The sequence below is a fragment of the Labeo rohita genome, chromosome 14 (genome assembly GCF_022985175.1).
Source record: "Labeo rohita strain BAU-BD-2019 chromosome 14, IGBB_LRoh.1.0, whole genome shotgun sequence".
NCBI classification, from domain to species: Eukaryota; Metazoa; Chordata; class Actinopteri; order Cypriniformes; family Cyprinidae; genus Labeo; species Labeo rohita.
In genome coordinates this window covers 24,584,881-24,607,244 of record NC_066882.1, presented here as the reverse complement: position 1 = coordinate 24,607,244, position 22,364 = coordinate 24,584,881, and the positions used below count along the sequence as shown (strand labels likewise).

Below are 22,364 nucleotides of genomic sequence, written 5' to 3'. Positions count from 1 at the left end.
GATGAATTTGTTGACTAGATGCTGCATTAGTGGAGAAAAGACAGTAGTATACTTTTGCCCGTTTGGTGATCAAATAAAGTCTTGTAGACCACCGCTTGAATTGATTGCGATGTGTCCAGTGTGTGATACCGGATATCTGTGAGTTCTTCTAGACGCGGCGCTGCTCTTTTGCCTGTTGTGTGAGTAACATATTTTTATATTTTGATTAGAGAACCAGAAATGTTCTAGAATAGAAGCAGTTAAATTGTGAAAGTACATAATATCCTTATGTATGTAATTTCAATACTGTGGCCTTTATGTAGATATTTCAAGATGGCCATCTTTAGCTTGATTGTTGATGTAATGGTAACTCTTTACAATACAAGTACATTTGTAACATTAAGACTGATAAAAGCTGTAGAATAGAAGTATTGTTTATTTTCCGTTCAGTATCCATTTTAAAAACTATCGGTCGATTAATCGGTGTCAGCCAGTGTAGTCCAACCTAGTTATCGGTATCGGTAAAATCCAATATCGGTCGACCTCTACTTTTGACAACACTAGTCTAAATGTTATTTCTTTATTTTACTTTTGTTTTATAAGAAGCAGGTCAACAGCGCCCCCTACGGAATTAAAACTCCTTACCGAACGGGCATTATAACCCAGGGGATGCTGCCACTGCAGGTGCTATTACTGTTTACTCTATCACACATCGAATGCACCATTCTGTATGTGCATTCTCAGAATAAATGCAGCGATCCAAAACAGTGAATCTAATCACACTGAGCCACACTGCTGACTGATCTAATCGCTAGCACACCCTGAGCACACGTGAGGTGATGTATTCCTCTTATCGACAAGACATATCGGCATAATTTTCCATATCGGGACGATGCCGATATTTACATTTAATGCCGTTATCGCTGGGTTCCCGATATTGGTCAGATAACATTGTGCATCCCTATCATTTACCTTACTAATCTGATTGAAGTGTGCATATTGCATTCCCAGATTAAAGTTATAATAAACCCAAACTCAGAGTAATATGCAATATATCATGCATCCTTGGAAAATGGCCTAATAATGCGTTTCTGTGGAATGAGCCACTGCCGGTATTTTACCGGTTACTCGCAATCAAGGATTTATTAAAATCAAGTACTCTAATTGTCATATCGTACAGAGAAAATCCCCTCACACACCTACCCAAAAACACAAAGAACACATTCTGTGTGTGTGTATGTAATTTCAAGCTAAATGTCCCATTTGTACTCTGATATTCAGAATCAGGACTCTTAGAGAAGAAAACAATAATCCTCAGCAGAGCTTAACCTAACACTAATCCTCCATACCCCAACTACTGAAACCAGACAAGACCAGAGAGAGAGAGAGAGCTGAGCTGTGATTGGCTAAGCCACGGTTATCCTGTGCTCAATCTGTTACCTCACTGGATCACCAGCCTGAACTCAAGATCGGATTGAGAATGAAACATCCACCACAGAACATGCAAGTGTACACATGAAATTTAAGTTTGGGTGCATGGAGAAAAACAAAACAAAACAAAAAAACAAAATCACAGCTTCTGTCTGTAACTGATTGCAGATCAACCCCAGGGAGGACAAACAACCAGTCAAGAGAAGCACAACTTCCTCCTGAGACCGTCTACACACCAAACCTTATGATAACGTAGCAAACATCATCCACACAAACCCGAGACTCCCCCTTGTGTGTAAGAAGTCCAAGAAAGGAGTGGTTTCACTCAGCGAGGATGATGAAACTTCTGGAGTGTGTGATGAATTGGCAGCAGGCTTGGGCATGACACATCCAAACTCCCCATGAGAAAACACAGCACCCCAACACACTTCATAATGAAGAGCTAAAAATACAATCTGCCCACGACACTCTCACACTTCTGCGTGAAGCAGGAGAAAACAGCATTACTAAGATTACCAGACCATTAACTGGAGACTGAAAAGATGCCAGAGCTCATACAGCAAATCTGGAAATCTCTATTAGCTCGGGCCAAGTTTGAATTTAGAGATGAATGATGATATTGTGGACTGTGTTGCTAGAAAACCCTGCCAAAAACATTTTTAAAGACCGTTAATTTAAATCAGCATCATTAGGAGTTTTTAAAAATACTCACTACCATCAAAAATTAAGATTTTTATTATTTTTGAAAGAAGTCTCTTCTGCTCACCAAGGCTGCATTTACTTGATCAAAAATAGTTAAATTGTGAAATATTACCATTTAAAGGTACTGTTTAGGGCTGTCACTAACGATTATTTTGGAAATCGATTAATTGGTCGATTATTCTGACGTTTAATCAAGTAGTCAGATAACTATAATTATTTTTTTAGGTAATAAAAATAGACTTAAGCAAACAATAGCAGTTAAAATTACTTAAAACACATATATAATAGCAACAAAGCAATAGTAATTACCTCAAAAAAAGTATCAAAAGCAAGAAATCATATGGATTTTACATGACGCCAACATCCTCATGATTGGTTTTTACACTTTTCTGCGTGATCTAATCCTTGTTTAATATGGACTAAACAACATTTAATTCAAATGTCTACTTCATCTTTAATATTTGGCAATTTCTTTATGACAGAAATGCTACAGCCACTGTAATTTCTTAAAATATATGTGGACATCAAAATGTGTAAACTCAAAGTGAGGGTTTAAACTTATTTTGAAATCACTATGAACAGTTAGCATATTGAGAAAGATACTGATGTACTCTCTGGTGTATGCGTAGGTTTATAAAAAATTTATCTTACAAATCTGACGAAAGATTAACCCTATAATTAACCCAAACTCACAACAATATGCAGAGATGAAGTTTGAGATGCTCTACACATGTAAATGACAAACAGTTCATGTGGAACAGCATTTAATGTGAACAGAGGCATCTAAGACGCACATACGTAACCTACACGCATTTAAATAAAGCACATATATTTATCTCACTTATTCATTTAACTGAATTGTAGTGTTTGTGAATTCACAATAGCATTATGCTTTTTTATGACTTTTAAATGGGTTTAATATATCACGCAGTCTTGTAAAACGGTCAAATAATGTGTTTCATGGACTCTCAGTGGAATGTGCAACTTCCAATATTTTGCCGTTACTCGACATAAGCAAAATGCAATCAAGGATTTTATTTAAAGTCAAGTGCTCAAATTGAATTGAGGAATTTTGACAGCCCTAACTGTAATATATTTTCAAATGCAATTTATTCCTTTGATGGTACAACTGTATTTAATTACTCCAGTCTTCAGTGTCACATGATTCTTTAAAATTCATTCTAATATGCTGATTTGCTGATTATTTTTAATTTAATTGTTACTGGTACACAAAATAATAACAATGGTTCTTAATTTTAAAATTAAGTTTTGTTTAAAGTTTTACAATTTTTTTTTTTTTGCAGAAAACATGACACTTGTTTTAAAAGAGCATAATTTATTTAAAATGGAGATCTTCTGTAAAATTATAAATGCCTTTAATGTCCCTTTTGATCAATTTAATGCATTCTTGCTCAATGAAAGTAATCATTTCTTTCAAAAAAATAAATAAATAAAAAACAGACTTTCCCCAAAATTTCTAATGACAGTGCATCACCGTTTCCACTAAAATATTAAGCCATAAAAGCTGTTTTTTAACATTGATAATCAGAAATGTTTCTTGAACATCAAATCAGTATATTACATTGATTTCTGAAGGATCATGCGACACTGAAAACTGGAGTAAAGATGCTGAAAATTTAATTAAAATTTTAAAACATTAAAACTGAAAGCAGTTTTCTAATTTGTAATAATATTTCATGATATTACTGTTTTTACAGTATTTTTGATCAAATAAATACAGCTTCAGTAAGCATAAGAGAACTTGTATATAACAAATAAAATTTATAGTAATTAATTCATGCATATAATATTTGCAATTGTTTAATACCAAAAAAACATGAAAAATGAAATAAATTAAGGATAAAATAACAAAAATTTGTGCATATCTATCCCACTAAATAAGAGACTCTTTGCTTGTGTTCACAGGCTGCCTTGGCCTTTCTATTTAAAAAAAAAAAAAAAAAACCTACTTCCTCTAGCAGTAAAAGAGCATGTGTATGTGCTTGACAGTGGGCGTGTGACTCTCAGATGAATGCCATGAAGAGCTCAGGGGAAGCAGAGACAAATTTCTCATTATTCCTGAAACTGGTTCTGTGAGAAGTGTGTTTTTGATATCAACATTTTGACAACTGCTGTTCTTCAGGTCTGAAGATGAGCAGAGAAATAATAGAAAGAGAAAGGGAGAGATCGGGTCCCCCAGGGGCCAAACGCTGGTTGTGAGTGTGCATGTCTGTACATGATGTTATAGGAATTTATGTGTGCTTGCATAAAGTCATTTGCATGTGCAAGCAAAAAGGGCATATCAGAATAGCATGAATGCCTGAACAGATACATACAATTTTATCCTCAACAGTACACTCATGTAAAGTGATGACTTTTTTTGTTGCAGTATACAGTATGTAGGCTGATATATATTAAATATCAAATCTCAACAGTTGAATTGCTTCCATTTAAATATATTATTAGCAAATACTACGCAATACACCAGTAATCTATTTTAAACGTGTTTGTGTACACTTGAAGTAGCTCACTGAAGGTCATCCGAAAAGCAAGATGAACACACACAAGAACACAGACCGTATGAACGTGTGTGTTTATGGGAAGTTGTAGACTGCAAGTGAATGAGTAACCATGAATGAGACATGAAACTTTAGGAGGAGTTAAAGACAGCAGAACGTGTGTATATTCGTGTACGTTAATCATTTCAAACGGGAGACGTGGGGATGGAAAAAGACAGAAATCTGGGATGGGGGAATGAAGGAACAACAAAGTGAGAAAGGGAGGTGAGTGGAAGAATGAAAAAGCGAAAGCAGACCTGCTTCCTCATCCTCCTCATCCTCTTCCTCATGGTCAGAACTGGATGAGGAGTGATCGCCCGCGGCCGAGCTAACGGCGTTATTCACCCCACGGTCACCGTACAGCAGCCCTGAAATACAGCAACCATCAGAAACAACAGATGGGGTGAGTACAGAAAGAGAGGACGGGAACTGAGCTGGAGTTTGCGCTTCTCCTACCCAAATCACACAAGGACACTAACATGACTTGAAAACTAAGGACACATGGCATAAGAATGGAAAAAAGCAAAGAAATTGATCTAGAAAAGAAGTGAGAAAAGGAAGTAGAAGGATATGACAGACTCTCTGTTCACACGTAAGAAACAAAGCACATGTTTAGCTACAAAATCATCAGAAGAGGCGAGACCTCACAGGAATGACACACCAACAATCATAGTGACAACTGCAACGACTAATCCATAAAAACACACATTGAAAAGAGCTGACGATGACACTTTACAGCGTTTTTTTTTTTTTTTTTTTTTTTTTTTTTAAACATGAGGGCTAGATGTAAGGCTACATTAAAACATGACATGGCAGTGATTTAGTTAATATCTCTGAGTTTGAGTCACTTTAAAATATTTGGGAATGCAATATGCAGCAAGCACCTTCCCAAACTTGTTGTCAACAAAAGAGAAGCTTTAAGAACTAACTACAATTTCATGTCAAAATAAAAGCTTGATGGATTAATGTCTTTGAGAAAGCAATTCATTTTTGTGTAATTTTATAGTTGTATTGTAAAATAATATTATATATTTTTAAATATTAGATCTTTTATTTAACAGTTTATTTATATTTTGTTTATTTTATACAATAAAAACAACAATAATAAAATTATTACTATTTTAATCATATAGATTTATACTCATTTTTTAATTAATTCGTAAGTACTGTACTTAGTACAACTGATACGATAATTTTACAGTTGTACCTTTTTTTTACAGTTGTAATTTATTGAAAATAACTATAATAAAAAAAAATACATAATTATATTACATTTATATTACAAATAATAAATATTATAAAATATTATAAAAGCACTGTCATTTCATTTACCATAAAAAAGCGATTTTTTTTTAAAACACTAGATTTTTTTTAAGAATGAAACATTATAAAAGTAAAATTACTTATTTAATTACATTTTTATTTTGTAATAATAATAATAATAATAATAATAATAACAATAATCATAAATAAAAAAATACAATTATTTTTGTAATAACTGAGCCATAAGTAACGTATTGGCACTGTTGTACTGTAAAATAATTTATTAAAAATAACTAATATAATGTAAAATAAAAAAAAACAATGATATATCAAAATTATTTCTTAAAAACTGTTTTTATTTTACAGTGAATTAATTAGTGTTAATATTTGTAATATTAAAAAGTAATTTCTTATTTTACTTTTAGTAATAATAATAATAATAATTATATGCTAAATAGCAAATATTACTATTTTATAGTCATAACAATATATAATTAAGCAAATAAAAGCACTGTAATTTCAGTTACCTAAAAAAATATTTTACTTTTATAATATTTTATTAAAATAAAAAAAATCTAGTGTAGTAATATATATATACATTTTTCCTAAACACTAGGGTTTTTTTTTTTTTTAAATAAAATATTATAAAATTAATATTACTTATTTTTTGTAATAATAATACAAATAACAACCCTCATAATCATCATCTTTTATACTGATATATAATGATAATATTTTTGGCCAAACTGTGCAGCCAAGCAAACCTGGAGCTTTTTTTTTTTTTTTTTTGCATTTTAATATTGTAATAATCACAATTAGCTTTTTATTTTCCCCAAATATAACCCTAGCAAGATGTGTAATAAGATGCATTTTTTAATAAAATGCTTAACAAAATGTAAAATATATAAAGTAAATAATGGACAGACAAGTAATAATCAGCAAAAAAGACACACATGTAATGTCAAAATACGGACCACTGAAAGAAATGAAGCGGATGACTGTCAGTAGACGTGTGAAAGTGGATCATTTGTACCTGGATGGTGTCGTGGTGAGGAATGCACAGAGGTGCCTGGGGTTCCTGAGGGCGGCCTCTCTTTATCAAGGCCCTGTGAGTTAGGAGGGGCTGCAGCGTAATGATGGCTCATGGGATTGTGGAGGTTTTGGTCGTAGTGTTGTTGAACTAAAAATACACCAAATAATACACAATCAACAAAATTGATCCAACGTGTTTGATTGCATTCTGTTGCATGAACATACATAACGCATTCAAACCGACCTGCATTCGATTGGCCGTTGACAGTGGCTGTTTGGCTGAGAGGCGGGGCTCCGTAGCCCAGGTGAGTTGGTGTGGGCGTGGCCCCGATCCCTTGAGAATACTGTTGCAAAGAACTCTGGGTAGGTGGCGGTGGCATTACTGTAGAAACGGGTGGCTGCCCAGCGGTGGTTTGAGAGGATCTCAGCGTGCCGTACTGGCTGCTCCCAGGGGCTGATGGGTAAGAAACAATAGGGTACAGCGGGGCGCCAAGGTTGCTGCCACTGGACACTGGCACCAAGCTGGGCTGCAGCTGCTGAGTTTGGGGTTGAGTTTGCCCCTGTGAGGGGTGACTATAAGCTTGTCCGTAATATCCAGCTGGCATAGCGTACGGCGCAGTCTGCTGGAACGACTGTACCGGAGCGTTTGAGGTCGAGTACTGATGCGTTCCCGTTGGTGCTGGATATGGTGACGGCCCTGAGCTGTTCTGGTAGTAGTTCCCACTATAGCCTGTGCTCGAAACAGGCATTTTGCCGGCGGGAGGAGTGCTGTGTCCTGCCACTGTGGGGTAAGCAGCGGGCGGAGCAGAACTATAGTAGCTGGATGCTGGATACATGGCAGGGTACGTCTGTCCCGGACCTGGCAAAAAGATCAACACAAAATTGATTTGTGCTTTCAACATGCAAATAAGATGGAAATGTGACACATAATAGCATTAGACAAATGGCACGTTTTATACAAATTGACCTGTGAAAACCAACAACAGGTGAAATTTGTTTTTTCCCTTACAAATAAGTAGTGTGATGGTAATGGCATGTTATTGAATGATTGCTATATTAACATTTTATGCATGTATTAAATTTATAAACAGGGTTATTATAGTTAACAAAAACCAAAGAAAAACATTCTGAAAAACATATACGGCTATATATATATATATATATAAAAAAAATTACATGACTAAAATAACACAATATATACCATTTTAAATTATATAAAATTATTCAAAATATTAATAAAACTATAATATAATATTATATAATATAATAGCTAAAACTAAAGATAACATATGGATTAGATAGGATAGATCTGGATAGATAGAAAAAAAAACAACTAAACATATAAAATTTTAAATTATATTAAAATGTTAATAAAAATGAATAATATATTACAATATAATTTAAATAAATAAATACATTTAGTTAGATATGCAAGTATTTAAGTTATATATTATATTATATAAAACATTTTTTTTCCAAGCCAACATTTCTCATTTTCATTTAGTTTAAACTGATGCAGCTACAACTAATAACACATATATATTTAAAAAATATTAATAAAAATGACAAAAACAACAAAATATATACACATTTTAATTATATAAAAATGTTTAAAATATTAATAAAACTATAATAGCTAAAATAAAATATAATAAAAATGATAACAACAACAAAACATATATAATTTAATTATATATTAAAAATATTAATAAAAACTAATATAACAGCTAAAATTAACAAAATAGATACATAGAAAATAATACAAATGACAAAAATAACTAAATATATACAATGTTAAATTATATAAAAATATTCAAAATATTAAAACAAACTATAATATAATAGCTAACACTAAACAGAATAAAAAATAAAAAAAATAATAAAAATGAAACTAAATAATTTTAAATTACATAAACATTCGAAAGCTATAATATATAATATAATAGCTAAAACTAAAGATAACAGATACATTCAAAATAAATGAATAAAACAACTAAATATATACAATTTTAAATTATATAAAATATTCAAAATATTAATAAAAACTGTAATATAATATAATATACTGCATCGGAATCCATGGCACTTTGTACCATTTTAATAACATGTCCAAATGTCTTTTTACACAGATTTTTTCCTGGTTTTAATACTAGATGGCAACGACAACATGCACTTGTCACTCCACATAAAAAAATTAAACTGTACAAAGATGTACATTACAAAACAGACTGTTATTAATGTTACGCAGTTCAACGGTAACTGTAAACATCTTAAAATTATATTAACATAATTTAAAGTACATCTTACATTCGCATAACCTCAAAAGGCTTTGGAAAACTACATTAAAGACATGTTTTAAGAAACTAAACAATACATGCTGGGTTATTTAGGAATATTTAGTCATATTTATCACATTCTGCGCCAGATACGCGCAATTACGCGAACTCAACTTGCAACTAATATAATAAGACAAACGATTAAGGCAGTGACATATTTAAGCTCCCAATTCAGGTAAGTTAGATGACAAAGCCGTAACAGGTTCATAACCCGGAGCATTAAGCCTTTAAAAACGAGAAAAATAACAAGTGAGCTACCTGAACTAAACTAGCCGCTAACGGGCTAATGACAGGAGATGATAACACACAGATTTTAATCCTCATTAAAACACACCGAGAGCTGCTATATGATCTTAATGACAGGTACAGAAAATCCTCCCGTAATACTGTGATCTGTAGCGGTCGAAGTCCCCACCCCAAAGACGCAGATGACAGGTGCTTTAGCTCGGCCTCTATCTCGGGCCTTTAGCTAACGTTAGCTAACCTATCTTAGCTTTTTAAGTTGGATTTGAATAGGATTTAGCATTTAGCAAGTTCGTTTAGCCGTTAGCATTTTAGCTTAACATGTAGCCCGTTATCTTAGCGTTTGAATTTGATATTCGCGTTCGCTTTAGCATGTTAGCTCAGGTGGTTTCGCTTTAATCCCGTACCGTTCTGACAGGGCACCGCTGTCGCCGCCGCTCCGCCTCCGTTTTGTGTGGAATTCATGTTGTAATTATTCACGGACGAGTTCGGATTCCCCTGCGTGGACATCTCTATCCGAGTGGTTCGAGAGTATAAAAAATATACGACGCTGTCACCAGTTGTGGGTCTCCATCGACCTGCCCACAGCTGAGCGGAGGGTCCGTCTGACTAACGGTGATGATTACGGGCCGGTGAATCCAGAGATCAACAGCGAACGCGGCGGCAGTGGCGTCACTGACAGCTCTTCAAAATAAAAGTACTAAAAATAAAAGTGTTAAAATAAAAAACAAAACAAAATTAATTAATAATAATAATAATAATAATAAAAAAAAAAAAAAAAAAAAAAAGAAAAATATCAAATATGTATTTTATTGTCCCCCCACATTTATTTATATAGCGTTTTTACTATACAAATTTTAAATTAGCTTCATAGTAATAAACACAAATGGAACAATTTTGAAACAACTCCCATTTCAGCTATAAAGTTGTAAAAGTAAGTGGTTTATAAGTACTAAGTTTATTTAATTTCAAGTAATGAAAATCAATAATTAAAAATAAATTCATATAAAGCTGGACACAATAATGTCATTATTCATCTTAATTCAGATTCAGTGTTCACTTATTTTAATCAATTATAAAATGACTTCAAAAACAGCTCAATGACACAACAGTGTCATTCAGTTCAGTTTTAGGTCAACTCATTTTTATTTATACAGTTTTTTTTTTTTTTTTTTTTTTTTAAACAATATAGACTGTGTACAATATAGAAAGTAGCTTAATATTGTGTTAATAATGTATGAGGACAATAGTGAACACTCAATTATCAGTTAAAGTCAGTTCATCATTGGCCACAGCCAAATGGCCACAGCCAAATGGCCACAGCCAAATGGCCACAGCCAAATGGCCACAGCCAAATGGCCACAGCCAAATGGCCACAGCCATTTCACCCTGCAGCCCAAGACTGGTTGCCCACTGAAGCTAAGATGGGCTGAGCCTGGTCAGTACCTGGATGGGAGACCACCTGGGAAAACTAGGTTGCTGTTGGAAGAGGTGTTAGTGAGGCCAGCAGGGGGTGCTCTCCCTGTGGTCTATATGGGTCCTAATGCCCCAGTGTAGTGATGGGGACACTATACTGTAAAAAGCACCGTCATTCGGATGAGTTTTGGTCATTAAAAATCCCATGGCACTTCTCGTAAAGAGTAGGGGAGTATCCCTGGTGTCCTGGCCAAATTCCCTCCTCTGGCCTTTGTCTGTCATGGCCTCCTAATAATCCCCATTCACTGAATTGGCTCTGTCACTCTCTCTCCTCTCCACCTGTAGCTGGTGTGTGGTGAGCGCACTGGCGCCGTTGTCCTGTGGCTGCCGTCGCATCATCCAAGTGGAAGCTGCACACTGGTGGTGGTTGAGGAGAGATCCCCCCATATGATTGTAAAGCACTTTGGGTGTATAGCAATACACAATGAAAGCACTATATAAATGCGATCATTCATTCATTCATCATTGATTGAGTGATGTCATCATCCAGCTCAGTTCAGTTAAAAAGTATCTGTGTCTTTAGGGTAATATAAAATATAAATAAATATAAAATTAGGATATTCATCAATGACAAATTACTAATATTCAGAATAGGATGATTTCTGGAAGCACCTTTTTTAGTAGCTTGGATGGTATAGGGTCTAATATACATGTTGTTGGTTTAGATGATTTAATAAGTTTATACAGTTTTTCCTCTCCTATAGCTGGGAATGAGTGAAAATTTTGTGATAGTGTAGCTGAAGGCTGCATATTTACAATTTTATCTCTAATAGTATCGATCTTTAAAGTAAAGTAGTTCATAAAGTCATTACTGCTGAGTTGTTGAGAAATGTCAATGCCTGTTGATGCTTTATTTTTTATTAATTTAGCCACTGTATTGAGTAAACACCTGGGGTTGTGTTTTTCTTCTTCTAAAAGAGACGAAAAGTCATCAGATCTAGCCGTTTTTAAGGCTTTTCTGTAGGAGGAAGTACTTTCGCACCATGCAATACGAAATACCTCTAATTTGGTTTTCTTCCAGCTGCGCTCCATTTTCCGGGCTGCTCTCTTTATTTGCCACAGTGTCAGACTGTTTTCCTTAATCTTCGTTAAACGCAAAGGAGCAATCATACCTAAAGTGCAAGAAAAGAGACATCATCAGGTTTTTCTGAGCTACTGAAAGTGCTGAGGAATTGAGACGGGTCAGTAAGATTATTCACATAGCAGTCTTATGTGGTAGAAGTGAAAAAAAATTGTGTCAAACTGATATTTACTGAATATTATTCATCTTTCAAACCCCATCTTAGCGGGTCAAAGGCGACAGTGGCAATAAACATTGTATAACATTTCTTCCTGCTCCCATGGTGTGTAAGGAATGTTTTGAAAATGAACCTCTTTATGACCTGTGATCCAGTTAAGCTTAAATCTCAATATTTTGTTTCTGTGTGAAGGCAAGTATGTTTCCTGAAATTATTACAGCCTAATTTATTTATTCAAAGGAAAAGACGTAGGCTTCAGTATATTCAGATGACAGGAAAAGGAATTTAGTTACTCACAATTAACACAGGAATTTCATTAGTGTCTGTGACAAATCATAAGTAATAGCAAACTGACTAATTACACCAGTCTGTTACCTTAAATGTTTTATTTAAGTCAAATTAGTCATAGGCCGGGCATCCAGACCAGTGCAACCAGGTTTTGGGCTGAAATTACCATACTTGATGGTGTTTGCTAAACTAATGATCATTACTAAATCATCAATGACCATTTTTTATTTATATATATATAAACATGCTGGTAGTATTCATGGTGAAAAGTTTATATTGCTTATCTGGGGTTATCATACTTATCTATGCTATGACTTCTGAGTAATAAAAACCACTCCCTTTCACCAAGAAAACAACACTCTGTGTCTGTGCTGGAGGCCAACGTCATTCATATAACGGCAATAGTGAGATTAGTAGGTAGTGACAGAAAGGAATGATTGACAAAGCTAGATGGAAAATAACCGGCTCCTAGTTACGAGCATTTGATTCATCGTTGCTCAAAGTTCCTTCCATGTTACCAAAGAATCTGTTTACCCATTACGACTGACAGCATACGTAACAACCACACTGCAAGAGCAACCACTTCTTCAAAATGAGTAACAGTCAGTTTTATAAATAAACATGCATGCATATACAGTTGAAGTCAACAGTTTACATACACCTTGCAGAATCTGCGAAATGTTAATTATTTTACCAAAATAAGAGGGATCATACAAAATGCATGTTATTTTTTTATTTAGCACTGACCTGAATAAGACATTTTGGGAAGGTTACTTCGGAAATGTAATAGGTTACAGATTACAAGTTACTCTATTTAAAATGTAATAAGTAGTGTAACTTTATAATTACTTTATTAAAGTAATGTAACTTATTACTTTTAATTACTTTTTGATTACTTTTCTAAATTTCTAATATTTTCAACTGTTAATCATTTTAAAACATTTAAACCAGGCAGTGTTAACCTCACAGTAGTACTCAGCACTGATTACTGTCAGACTTTATCGCTTATAAGATTATAATAAGTGAGGGATAATATTTTGAAATAATAACTGACTGGATGTACATTATCCCACTTATTACACAGCTGCTTGCCACAAAAGTAAACAATTAGACACAAGACACTGATCTGAGTTGAAATATTTGAACGCAAAGCTTCCATGAACAAATCAGTTGCTAGCAAGTGGCAAGTTGACAGAATAAAGAAATTGTACACATAATATTGAATTGAGATTTAATACTTTATTATCTAACCAAACACAAAGCTTCCACCAAGAAAACCCACCACGTGTATAGCGCTGACTTAAGTTGCCCGGATGAGTCTGTGTTATTAGCTTTTACCAGTTGTTATCGGGGAATAACACACCTTGGAATGTCACGACTGACCAATCAGAATCAAGCATTCCATAGAACCGTGTAATAATTTAATTTAAAGCACAGCCACACAAATTCAGACTTAACACCTCTTATTTACTTATTTAATTCTTAGGTTAAATACAGATTTGAAATCATAACAAGAAATAGTTTTTTGAAATCAAATGTTTGCAGAGTTATGACATGAAAAAACAATTAGTGAAGTATATGCATAAACCCAAATAGAAAATAAAACAGTTAAGAGTAAGCAAGTGTCCTATTCTGTGTCCTAAACTCCTTAACATTGGTGTCTCATTTTAGAGCAGTCAATGCAATTTTGGAAAGAAGTCAATTAAATCTGTTATGCGTGTGTGTGGAAAAAATTCAGATGTAACCCCCTTTGTAATCATTAACATTTTCAAAAGTAACTGTAATTTAATTACAATTTTTTTCTCAGTAACTGTAACTAATTACAGTTACATTTATTTTGTAATTAAATTACGTAATTCCGTTACATGGAACTAGTTACTCCCCAACACTGTCCACAAGAGAAAATAATAGTTGAATTGAAAATTATCCTGTTCAAAAGTTGCAAGTGTTGCATACACTTGATTCTTAATACTGTGTTGTTACCTGAATGATCCACAGCTATGTTTTATGTTTTTTTTTTTGTTTGTTTGTTTTTTTTAAGTGATAGTTGTTCATGAGTCTCTTGTTTGTCCTGAACAGTTAAACTGTCCACTGTTCTTCAGAAAAATACTTCAGGTCCCACAAATTCTTTGGTTTTCCAGCTAGTTTTTGTATTTGAACCCTTTCCAACGATGACTGTATGATTTTGAGATCCATCTTTTCGCACTGAGGACAACTGAGGGACTCATATGCAACTATTACAGAAGCTTCAAACACTCACTTACGAGGGTAAATGTAACTTATTTTGTCATCTGGGAAACATGTAAGTAGCTTCTGTAGCTTCTGAAGGGCAGTACTAAATGAAAAAAAAAAAGATATTTAGGCAAAATAAGAAAAATCTTCATTCTGTACAAAAGTTTACACCCCTGTCTCTTGATGTATCGTGTTTCCTTCTGGAGCTTCAGTGAGTGTTTGAACCTTCTGTAATAGTTGCATATGAGTCCCTCAGTTGTCCTCAGTGTGAAAGATGGATCTCAAAATCATACAGTCATCAATGGAAAGGGTTGAAATACAGAAAAATGCTGAAAAACCAAAGAATTTGTTGAACCTAAAGGATTTTTCTGAAAGACAGCAGGCAGTTTGACTGTTCAGGACAAACAAGGGACTCATGAACAACCATTACTAAACAAAAAAATAAAAAATAAAAAATCATTCAGGTAACAACACAGTATTAAGAATCAAGTGTATTTAAACTTTTGAATGGGTCATTTTTATAAATGTTCTTGTGGACTATATGTAACATCTTTTATGTGAAATATCTTATTCAGGTCAGTACTAAATAAAAAATAACATGCATTTTGTATGATCCCTTTTATTTTGGTACAATAATGACCATTTTGTAGATTCTGCAAGGTGTATGTAAACTTTTGACTTCAACTGTATGAATAAAAAACAAACTCAGTCAAGCAAATGCTATTAAAATATCTTTATTGTTAAAAACATTATCAAGAATCTTACAATAATAGTTACACATACTCTCCACGTGAAAGTAACTGTACAACAGATACTTTATAAAACCCTGTCTAGCTTAATGAAGCTCCAGGCTTCCTAAGTGCTATAGAACCATTAGTAGTGTTAAAGTCAGCATAAAATGGCGACCAAAATGCATTTTACTTCCATTGTATGACATATTTGAGTGAAACATTATATTTAGTTATTAAAAAATGAACCACATGACTGATTTTGTCCATCGGGAACTGAGACGAGTGTTTCGTTTTAGAAAGTACTCACTGTTGAAAAAGCTTTTAGATTTTTTTGATGGGAGATTTGCAAATGCAAATATTATTTTTGTCTGACTAATGTGCACTAATGAATTGTTCGCATTAAGAGCATCGATATGAATTATGAAGGTAAACAGATTTGATTTCATGCTGACTTAAAACATTCAAACCACTTACAATTTCTCAATAAAAATAATTCAGAATAAATCACAGCCGTCAAGAAGTGAATCTAAAACAGCGAGCATTATTTTTAGTGCACACTAAGTGCACACTATATACACTACAGGTCAAAAGTGGAATAATTAAATTTTAAAAAAATCTTTTAAATAAATGCTGTTTTTTTTAACTTTGTATTCATCAAAGAATCCTGTAAAATAAAATACATCACCGTTTTCCAAACAAATATGAAGCAGCACAACTTTTTTCAGCTAAAAAGGCTTCTTGAGCATATTAGAATGATTTGTGAAGGATTATGTGACACTGAAGACTGGGGTAATGATACTGAAAATTCAGCTTTGATCACAGGAATAAATTACATTTTCTAATGCATTTAAATAGAAAACAGTTATTTTAAACGGCAATAAAATTTCACAATTTTACTATATTTTAGACCAAATAAATCCAGCGTTGGTGAGCAGAAGAGACTTTTCTTTTTTTCAAAAACATAAAAAAAAACACATAATTATTCCAGTCTTTTAACCTTGTACAAAAGTCTCTTTGCAGCTTGTTTCATCCTCCATTCATTTGTTTTCCTCATCACAGTGCTCCGTGGTGTACGAAGGATTTCCGAGGCCCTCGGCATCTCCCATCCTGCCTTTTCGACACGTCCTTCGCTTCCACAGTACAATGGCGAGCACCAAAAGCAGCAGCAGGAATCCGACGCTCCCTGCGATGATCCCTGCACTCAGAGCAACCGGGTTGGGTTGTGGCGGCTCATATCGTTTACATGACTTCTCGCTGATTCCCACTTGATTTCTTGCTGCCACGCAGACCGTCTCCCCAACTTTCAACTCGGGTATGGCACCCTTTCTTAAATTTTCTTTGAAAACCAATGGCTTGTTTTCACCTGATAGTGTGACTTCATAATGAGTGACGGTGGAGCGAGGAGCACACCAGTGCACTAACACTTTCCCGGATCCATCTAGCTTCACCTCCCGGAGCTCCGGAGGCTCGGGTCTCTCCTCTGGCCCCGTCAACCCAGGACAGAGGCAGCCCGTCTGGGCTGAAATCTTTTCGCAAGGAATCGTTTGAACCGCACAGGGGTCATAATAACAAGGTCGGCGGACTACACGAGAGGTCGTGACCCCTGGCGACTGGGGCGTGGCTGTCGTCTTTGAAGTTTCTTCATCATAGTCGTCACCGACTTCGATAATCCGGACACGTGTGAGAGAAGGCTGATTAAGTGACGGACTGACAGATGTGGTGCGGACAGACTCCATCACACAGAGGAGGAGGAACATGACTTGTGACACCAGCAGCATCTTGATTCTGAAACAAATGAAGTTACAGTTGAAGTTAGTATTAGCAGCGTATTCATAACATAATTAAACAGGACATAAGAACAGATTAAAGAACATAACATCGTTTTTGTTACCTGATTATGTACACATATGTTGTACTGCTTAAATTTTTTTTTCCAGGATTCTTTGATAAATAATAAGTTAGAACAGCATTTATTCAAAATATAAGTATTTTCTAACAATATAAGTCTTCGCTATCACTTTTAATCAGTTTAACACATCCTTACTGAATAAAAGTATCAACTTCTTTTTAAAGAAAGAAAGAAAGTCACAGAAGAGGAGCAGCGGCAAATGTCCAAAATCTAAAACCCAAGTTGGTCCGGTGCGTAGATCCAAATAAATGTGGAGCAAGCAAACAATTAAGATCATATTATAAATTCATATTACACGGTTATACGCCAGAAAGAAAGAAATTACTTTGAACGGTAGTGTATATTTTGAACAAATGCTGTTATTTTTAACGTTTTATTCATCAAAGAAAAAAAAAAAAGAATCACAGGTTCCAAAAAAATTTAAAAAATTAAGCAGCTTAACTGTTTCCAGCACTGATAATAAATCAGCATATTAGAATGATTTCTGAAGGATCATGTGACACTGAAGACTGTAGTAATGTAGTAAATTGACTGTAGTAAATTCACACTGTAGTAAATTCAGCTTTGCATCACAGCAATAAATTATATTTTAAAGTATGTTAAAATAGAAAACCACTATTTTAAATTGCAATAATATTTTACAATATTACTGCATTTTTTATTAAATATACGCAGCCTTTAAGAGCAGAAAAGACTTTAGTAAAAAAACTAAACTGTAGAAATCTTACTGATTCCAAACGTTTGAACGGCTCATTAACGGTCTGATTATCATTATACATTGTTTTTCTTTAATTTTTTAGAAAGTGTATTTTAAAGGATGTTTTTAACCCTTTAGCTGTCACCGTCCCCTCTGTGGGACGCCTACGTTTACTTCACTATATTACAAATAAATCCTAATCTAATCATGACACTATACATCGTTGGAAAGGTCTAAGACTCCTAAATAGATATTTTACCATATTTTTGTCTTACAAATTATGTAGGAAAAGTAATAGATTAATATATGTCAAGAGTGCAACTTAAAAATATCTACATCATAACATGAGTTCTGACCTTTGTCACAAAATACTTTTTATCATTGCCTTTTCCCCTATCACCTATCATAGCATAAGAAAATATATATCAGTTAAAAACTTAAAATCTCAAAATTCATCCTTCGAAAACCATTTTAAAATCAGACATTGCATTTCCATGGAAAATGTACATCAAATTCATATTAAAAACTATTTTCATTCATGAATTATAAAAATTTAAGTCTGAATAGTGCATTTTTATGTCTGTGTTCAGAAATGGGAGTGAAAGTTAAAGGGTTAAAGAAATACACAAAAATATAGAAATAAGTTTTTTAAGTTTTTTTTATCAGTTATTTTATTTTTATTAAGATAATATTATAGTTTTTGTTAATATTTGAAATACATTTTTATTTGATATTAGTAAAGTGCTTTTTTATTTCTATTATTTTATTAGTATTTTTTAAAAAATTATCTTTTTTTTTTTTTTTTCAGTTGTAGCTTTAGTTATGTTAGTACATCAACTAAATGAAAATGAGAAATGCTACTTCGGCAAGTAACTAAAATAACAAAAAAAAAATACATATTTAATTTCATTTAATTTCAAGTAACACTTATTTTATTTAAAGTAACTTTTTATGGTTTTAGATTTAGTTATCAATAATAACCCTGTGACAAATGTCATTTCGTGTTCACCTTAAACTGTTTCCACCTGTTTTTCATTCTGTCTCTCTCTATTTATGAACAAACAAACAACGGTCTGGATGTTCCGTCTGGAGAGAATTAACGTCAAAGTAAACATGAGGATGTATTTTTAACACAGGACACACACTGGGCTCTGCTCACACACGACGCAGTGGAATGAGCCTCATGGCAGTGTCTCACAGTTACCGTGGGAACCTGACTAAAGCCATAAAGAGAAAGAGAAGTGCTGGTCCACTGACTGATGCCAGCTTGCTGAAAACTCACATCGAATAAAGATATACACTTCGAACAACAAAAATCAAGTAGTTACTGCTGCTAAGTGATACTAAGTGATCAGACTAACAATTTCTACCTAGTGCAATAAAACGAGAAAGAAACCCAAAAACTGACACTCAAGGAGGAACCAGGCTGTATGTATAAACTAGTGTATGATAGAGACTTGAGGATTGACTTTTATGACTAAGCAATACTCATAACATAATAATAATACCTCATAACAACTTATCATCCTGGGTTTTTATATTTAAAACCATAAAACTAAAACCATAAAAAAAAAACACTTTTTTGTTATGAGAAATAAATGTTCACTGAAATACAAAATATAAAGATGTTATAATATAAAGAAAAACATAAATATAAATGTATTTTATTTCAACTACTTGCCAAAACAGCATTTCTCCTTTTCATTTAGCTTAACTTAACAAAAAAAATGTAGAAACAATTTCCACTTTGAATTTTAGTTACAAAAAGGTAACACACTGAATTAAACCATTGAATTCAATCCAATAAATAATCCAATAAATCCTTTGTTTTATTTACAGTTTCGAAAATTATTATTTTTTCATTGTTGATAAAGAAGTAACAAATAAAATTAATAAAAAATCTATATAAAAACAAAACAAAATAGGCAAAACTTTATTTAAAACTCAAGTGGAAACAGAAAAATAAAAAATGTAATGTTCAAAATGTTAACAAAAACTACAGTAAATAAAACTGTGATACAAAAATAAAAAACTAATTAAAAATATTAAAAATATATATATTAGTCACAGCAACATTACTAAAACGAAATCCACTAGAATTAAAGTGAAAACGGAAAATACAAAAATAAAAACTACTTAAAAAAAGTATCTAAAAGTAACAAAAAACCTAAAACACTACACTGAATTAAAATATCATATATTATAATAGTATAATTAAGATTTAAATTAAATGAAAAATAATTAATAATAGTTAATAAAAATACAAATATATAAAAATAACAATAAATACAAATAAAAAAACTTTATCTAAAATTCAAATGGAGAAAATCTAGTTTAAAATGTTTCCAAAAACGACAGTAGCATAAGTGATACTAAAATAAAAACTGATTAAACATATTAAAAAATATCTTAACGATAATGATAATAATATTTCAACTGGCTAATTTTACTAAAAATTACTATTTAAGTAAACTATTTAAGTATGTTAAAAATGATACAATTAATTACATAAAACAATCGAAAAGATTTAAAGGTACGCTAATTACTTTGGATATATTATCCATTATTCCAAGATTTATTAAAGTTTTACAGTATAGTCACAATATCTGTAGTAGCTGTTGTAATGTTTTGGGTGACTCCCAAGTAAAATACCATGCTATTAGTCCACTAATACAGTTTTATACTCATCATCTTGACAACGTGTAGCCTTAGCGTCAGTAAAACCGTAGTAAAAAGAATCAGCGTACCTGTTTGACAGCAGTCTGAATTGTTTCTGCTCCCGTCTTGAATGAGATCCTCTCCCCAGCAGACTACTGCTTTATTTTCTCCCAGTCTAATGCATTCTTCTCCTTCACCTTCCCTTTTTTCTTACCAATAAAGTCCCTCCCTCTTACACCCCCTCACCCGTCTGCTGGCCTCCCACCCTCCTCCTGCCTCGCTCTTTTAAGCTTGCAACATTTCCATCTTGATGCATTGATTTTCTCTCTCAGTCTCTCCAGGACCCTCTTCTATCCACCCCCTCCCCACATCTCTGTCTCGGCTTCTTTCAAGTTTGTTTGTGAGTCCCGCTGAGTTTTGTGCTGCTCTGCATGTTAATTTCTTCAGCAGGAGCAGCAGGAGACATGCTGGAACTCATCTGGGTGTCCCGTCCTGTGTGTGTACGTGCGGGCGTGTCGGGGTTATTATAGTTAACTAAAACCATAAAAAGTACATTTTAAAACAGCATTTTAGCTCTAAATTCTACCGAATTACTAACAGTGTCTAAATATCAATGCAGCTGCAATGTGATTTTAGTACTACACTGTAAAAAATAAAAAACACAATTTGTTGAGTCAGCTTAAAATAATTTGTTACCCTGCTGCCTTAAAATTTTAAGTTCAGTCAACTAAAATAAGTAAATAAGTAACTAAAATATGTCTTTAAAAAGCCCTCCTTATTACAAAACCTATGATGTATGAAGTTTCAGCTCATTAATTTGCTCAGCTTCACATTCCTCTCCTCTATAATTGTATATGTCCAGCAGAGCATGACCCACCAGGACAGAGAGAGAGTGAACAAGACGGCTGATATTCATTTCTATTGACATCCATTGTGGTGTTTTCCAGGCCGAGGGGAAGAGGAAACCCGTCCTTATATGGTCACGCTGGTGGTGAGGGGTGTTATTGCCATTTATGAGACACAACACTGTTCACTGTTTGTTCCCTTAGCGGTAACTTTTACAAAGAGCCAAATATATGCACATACATACACTCAGATGAATCTCATGACATAAGGAAGCATTTCAAGTCACAAATCAAAAGATGACGTTATTACATTTATCAATTTCTCATTACTTCAACGTGATATATATATATATATATATATAGAAAAAATAATTATGTAAAAAACAATTATATCTCACATTAAAGTATATATATATATGTGTGTGTGTGTGTGTGTATAAAATAATTACGTAAAAACAATTATATATATATAACAATTTTGTAAAAACAATTTTAACAAATTATATATATTATATATGACATTTAAAAAATATAAAGTCATGTTATTTCATATAGCAACATGTCTTTTTTTTTAGTTTAACACTAAAACAGCTAACTAAATAAATTCAAATATATATATACTAAAACTAAAAACTAATAAAAAACCAAAAAACAACTAAATTAATATGACTTTAAAATTAAAGAGGAAACAAAAAATATAAAAATAAAAACAAATTCTATTAATTAGTGTCAAAATTTTAATGACT

General features: G+C 33.1%; 2 protein-coding genes across 3 annotated transcripts in view; both read right to left on the bottom strand.

Annotated features, from left to right (window-relative positions):
* Positions 1–10,195, bottom strand: part of sec24b (SEC24 homolog B, COPII coat complex component) — a 32,523-nt gene extending 22,328 nt beyond the window's left edge. Inside the window, exons 1-4 of one of the 2 annotated variants that reach the window (XM_051127304.1) lie at positions 9,952–10,195; positions 7,210–7,824; positions 6,967–7,113; positions 4,928–5,038 (exon numbers count right to left, since the gene is read on the bottom strand). In XM_051127304.1, coding sequence (XP_050983261.1) covers positions 4,928–5,038; positions 6,967–7,113; positions 7,210–7,824; positions 9,952–10,054 — 976 coding nt within the window. In that variant the 5' untranslated portion in view covers positions 10,055–10,195. The remainder of the gene's footprint in view (positions 1–4,927; positions 5,039–6,966; positions 7,114–7,209; positions 7,825–9,951) is intronic. The other variant, XM_051127307.1, reaches the window with a different exon arrangement.
* Positions 10,196–15,496: 5,301 nt separating this feature from the next.
* si:ch1073-303k11.2 (LRRN4 C-terminal-like protein) lies at positions 15,497–21,000 on the bottom strand. Its single transcript, XM_051127323.1, has 2 exons — positions 20,863–21,000; positions 15,497–17,294 (listed from the first exon to the last, which is right to left on the bottom strand). Exon 2 carries the CDS (start codon positions 17,285–17,287, stop codon positions 16,547–16,549), a length of 741 nt encoding a protein of 246 aa, XP_050983280.1. The 5' UTR covers positions 17,288–17,294; positions 20,863–21,000; the 3' UTR covers positions 15,497–16,546.
* Positions 21,001–22,364: the final 1,364 nt, after the last annotated feature.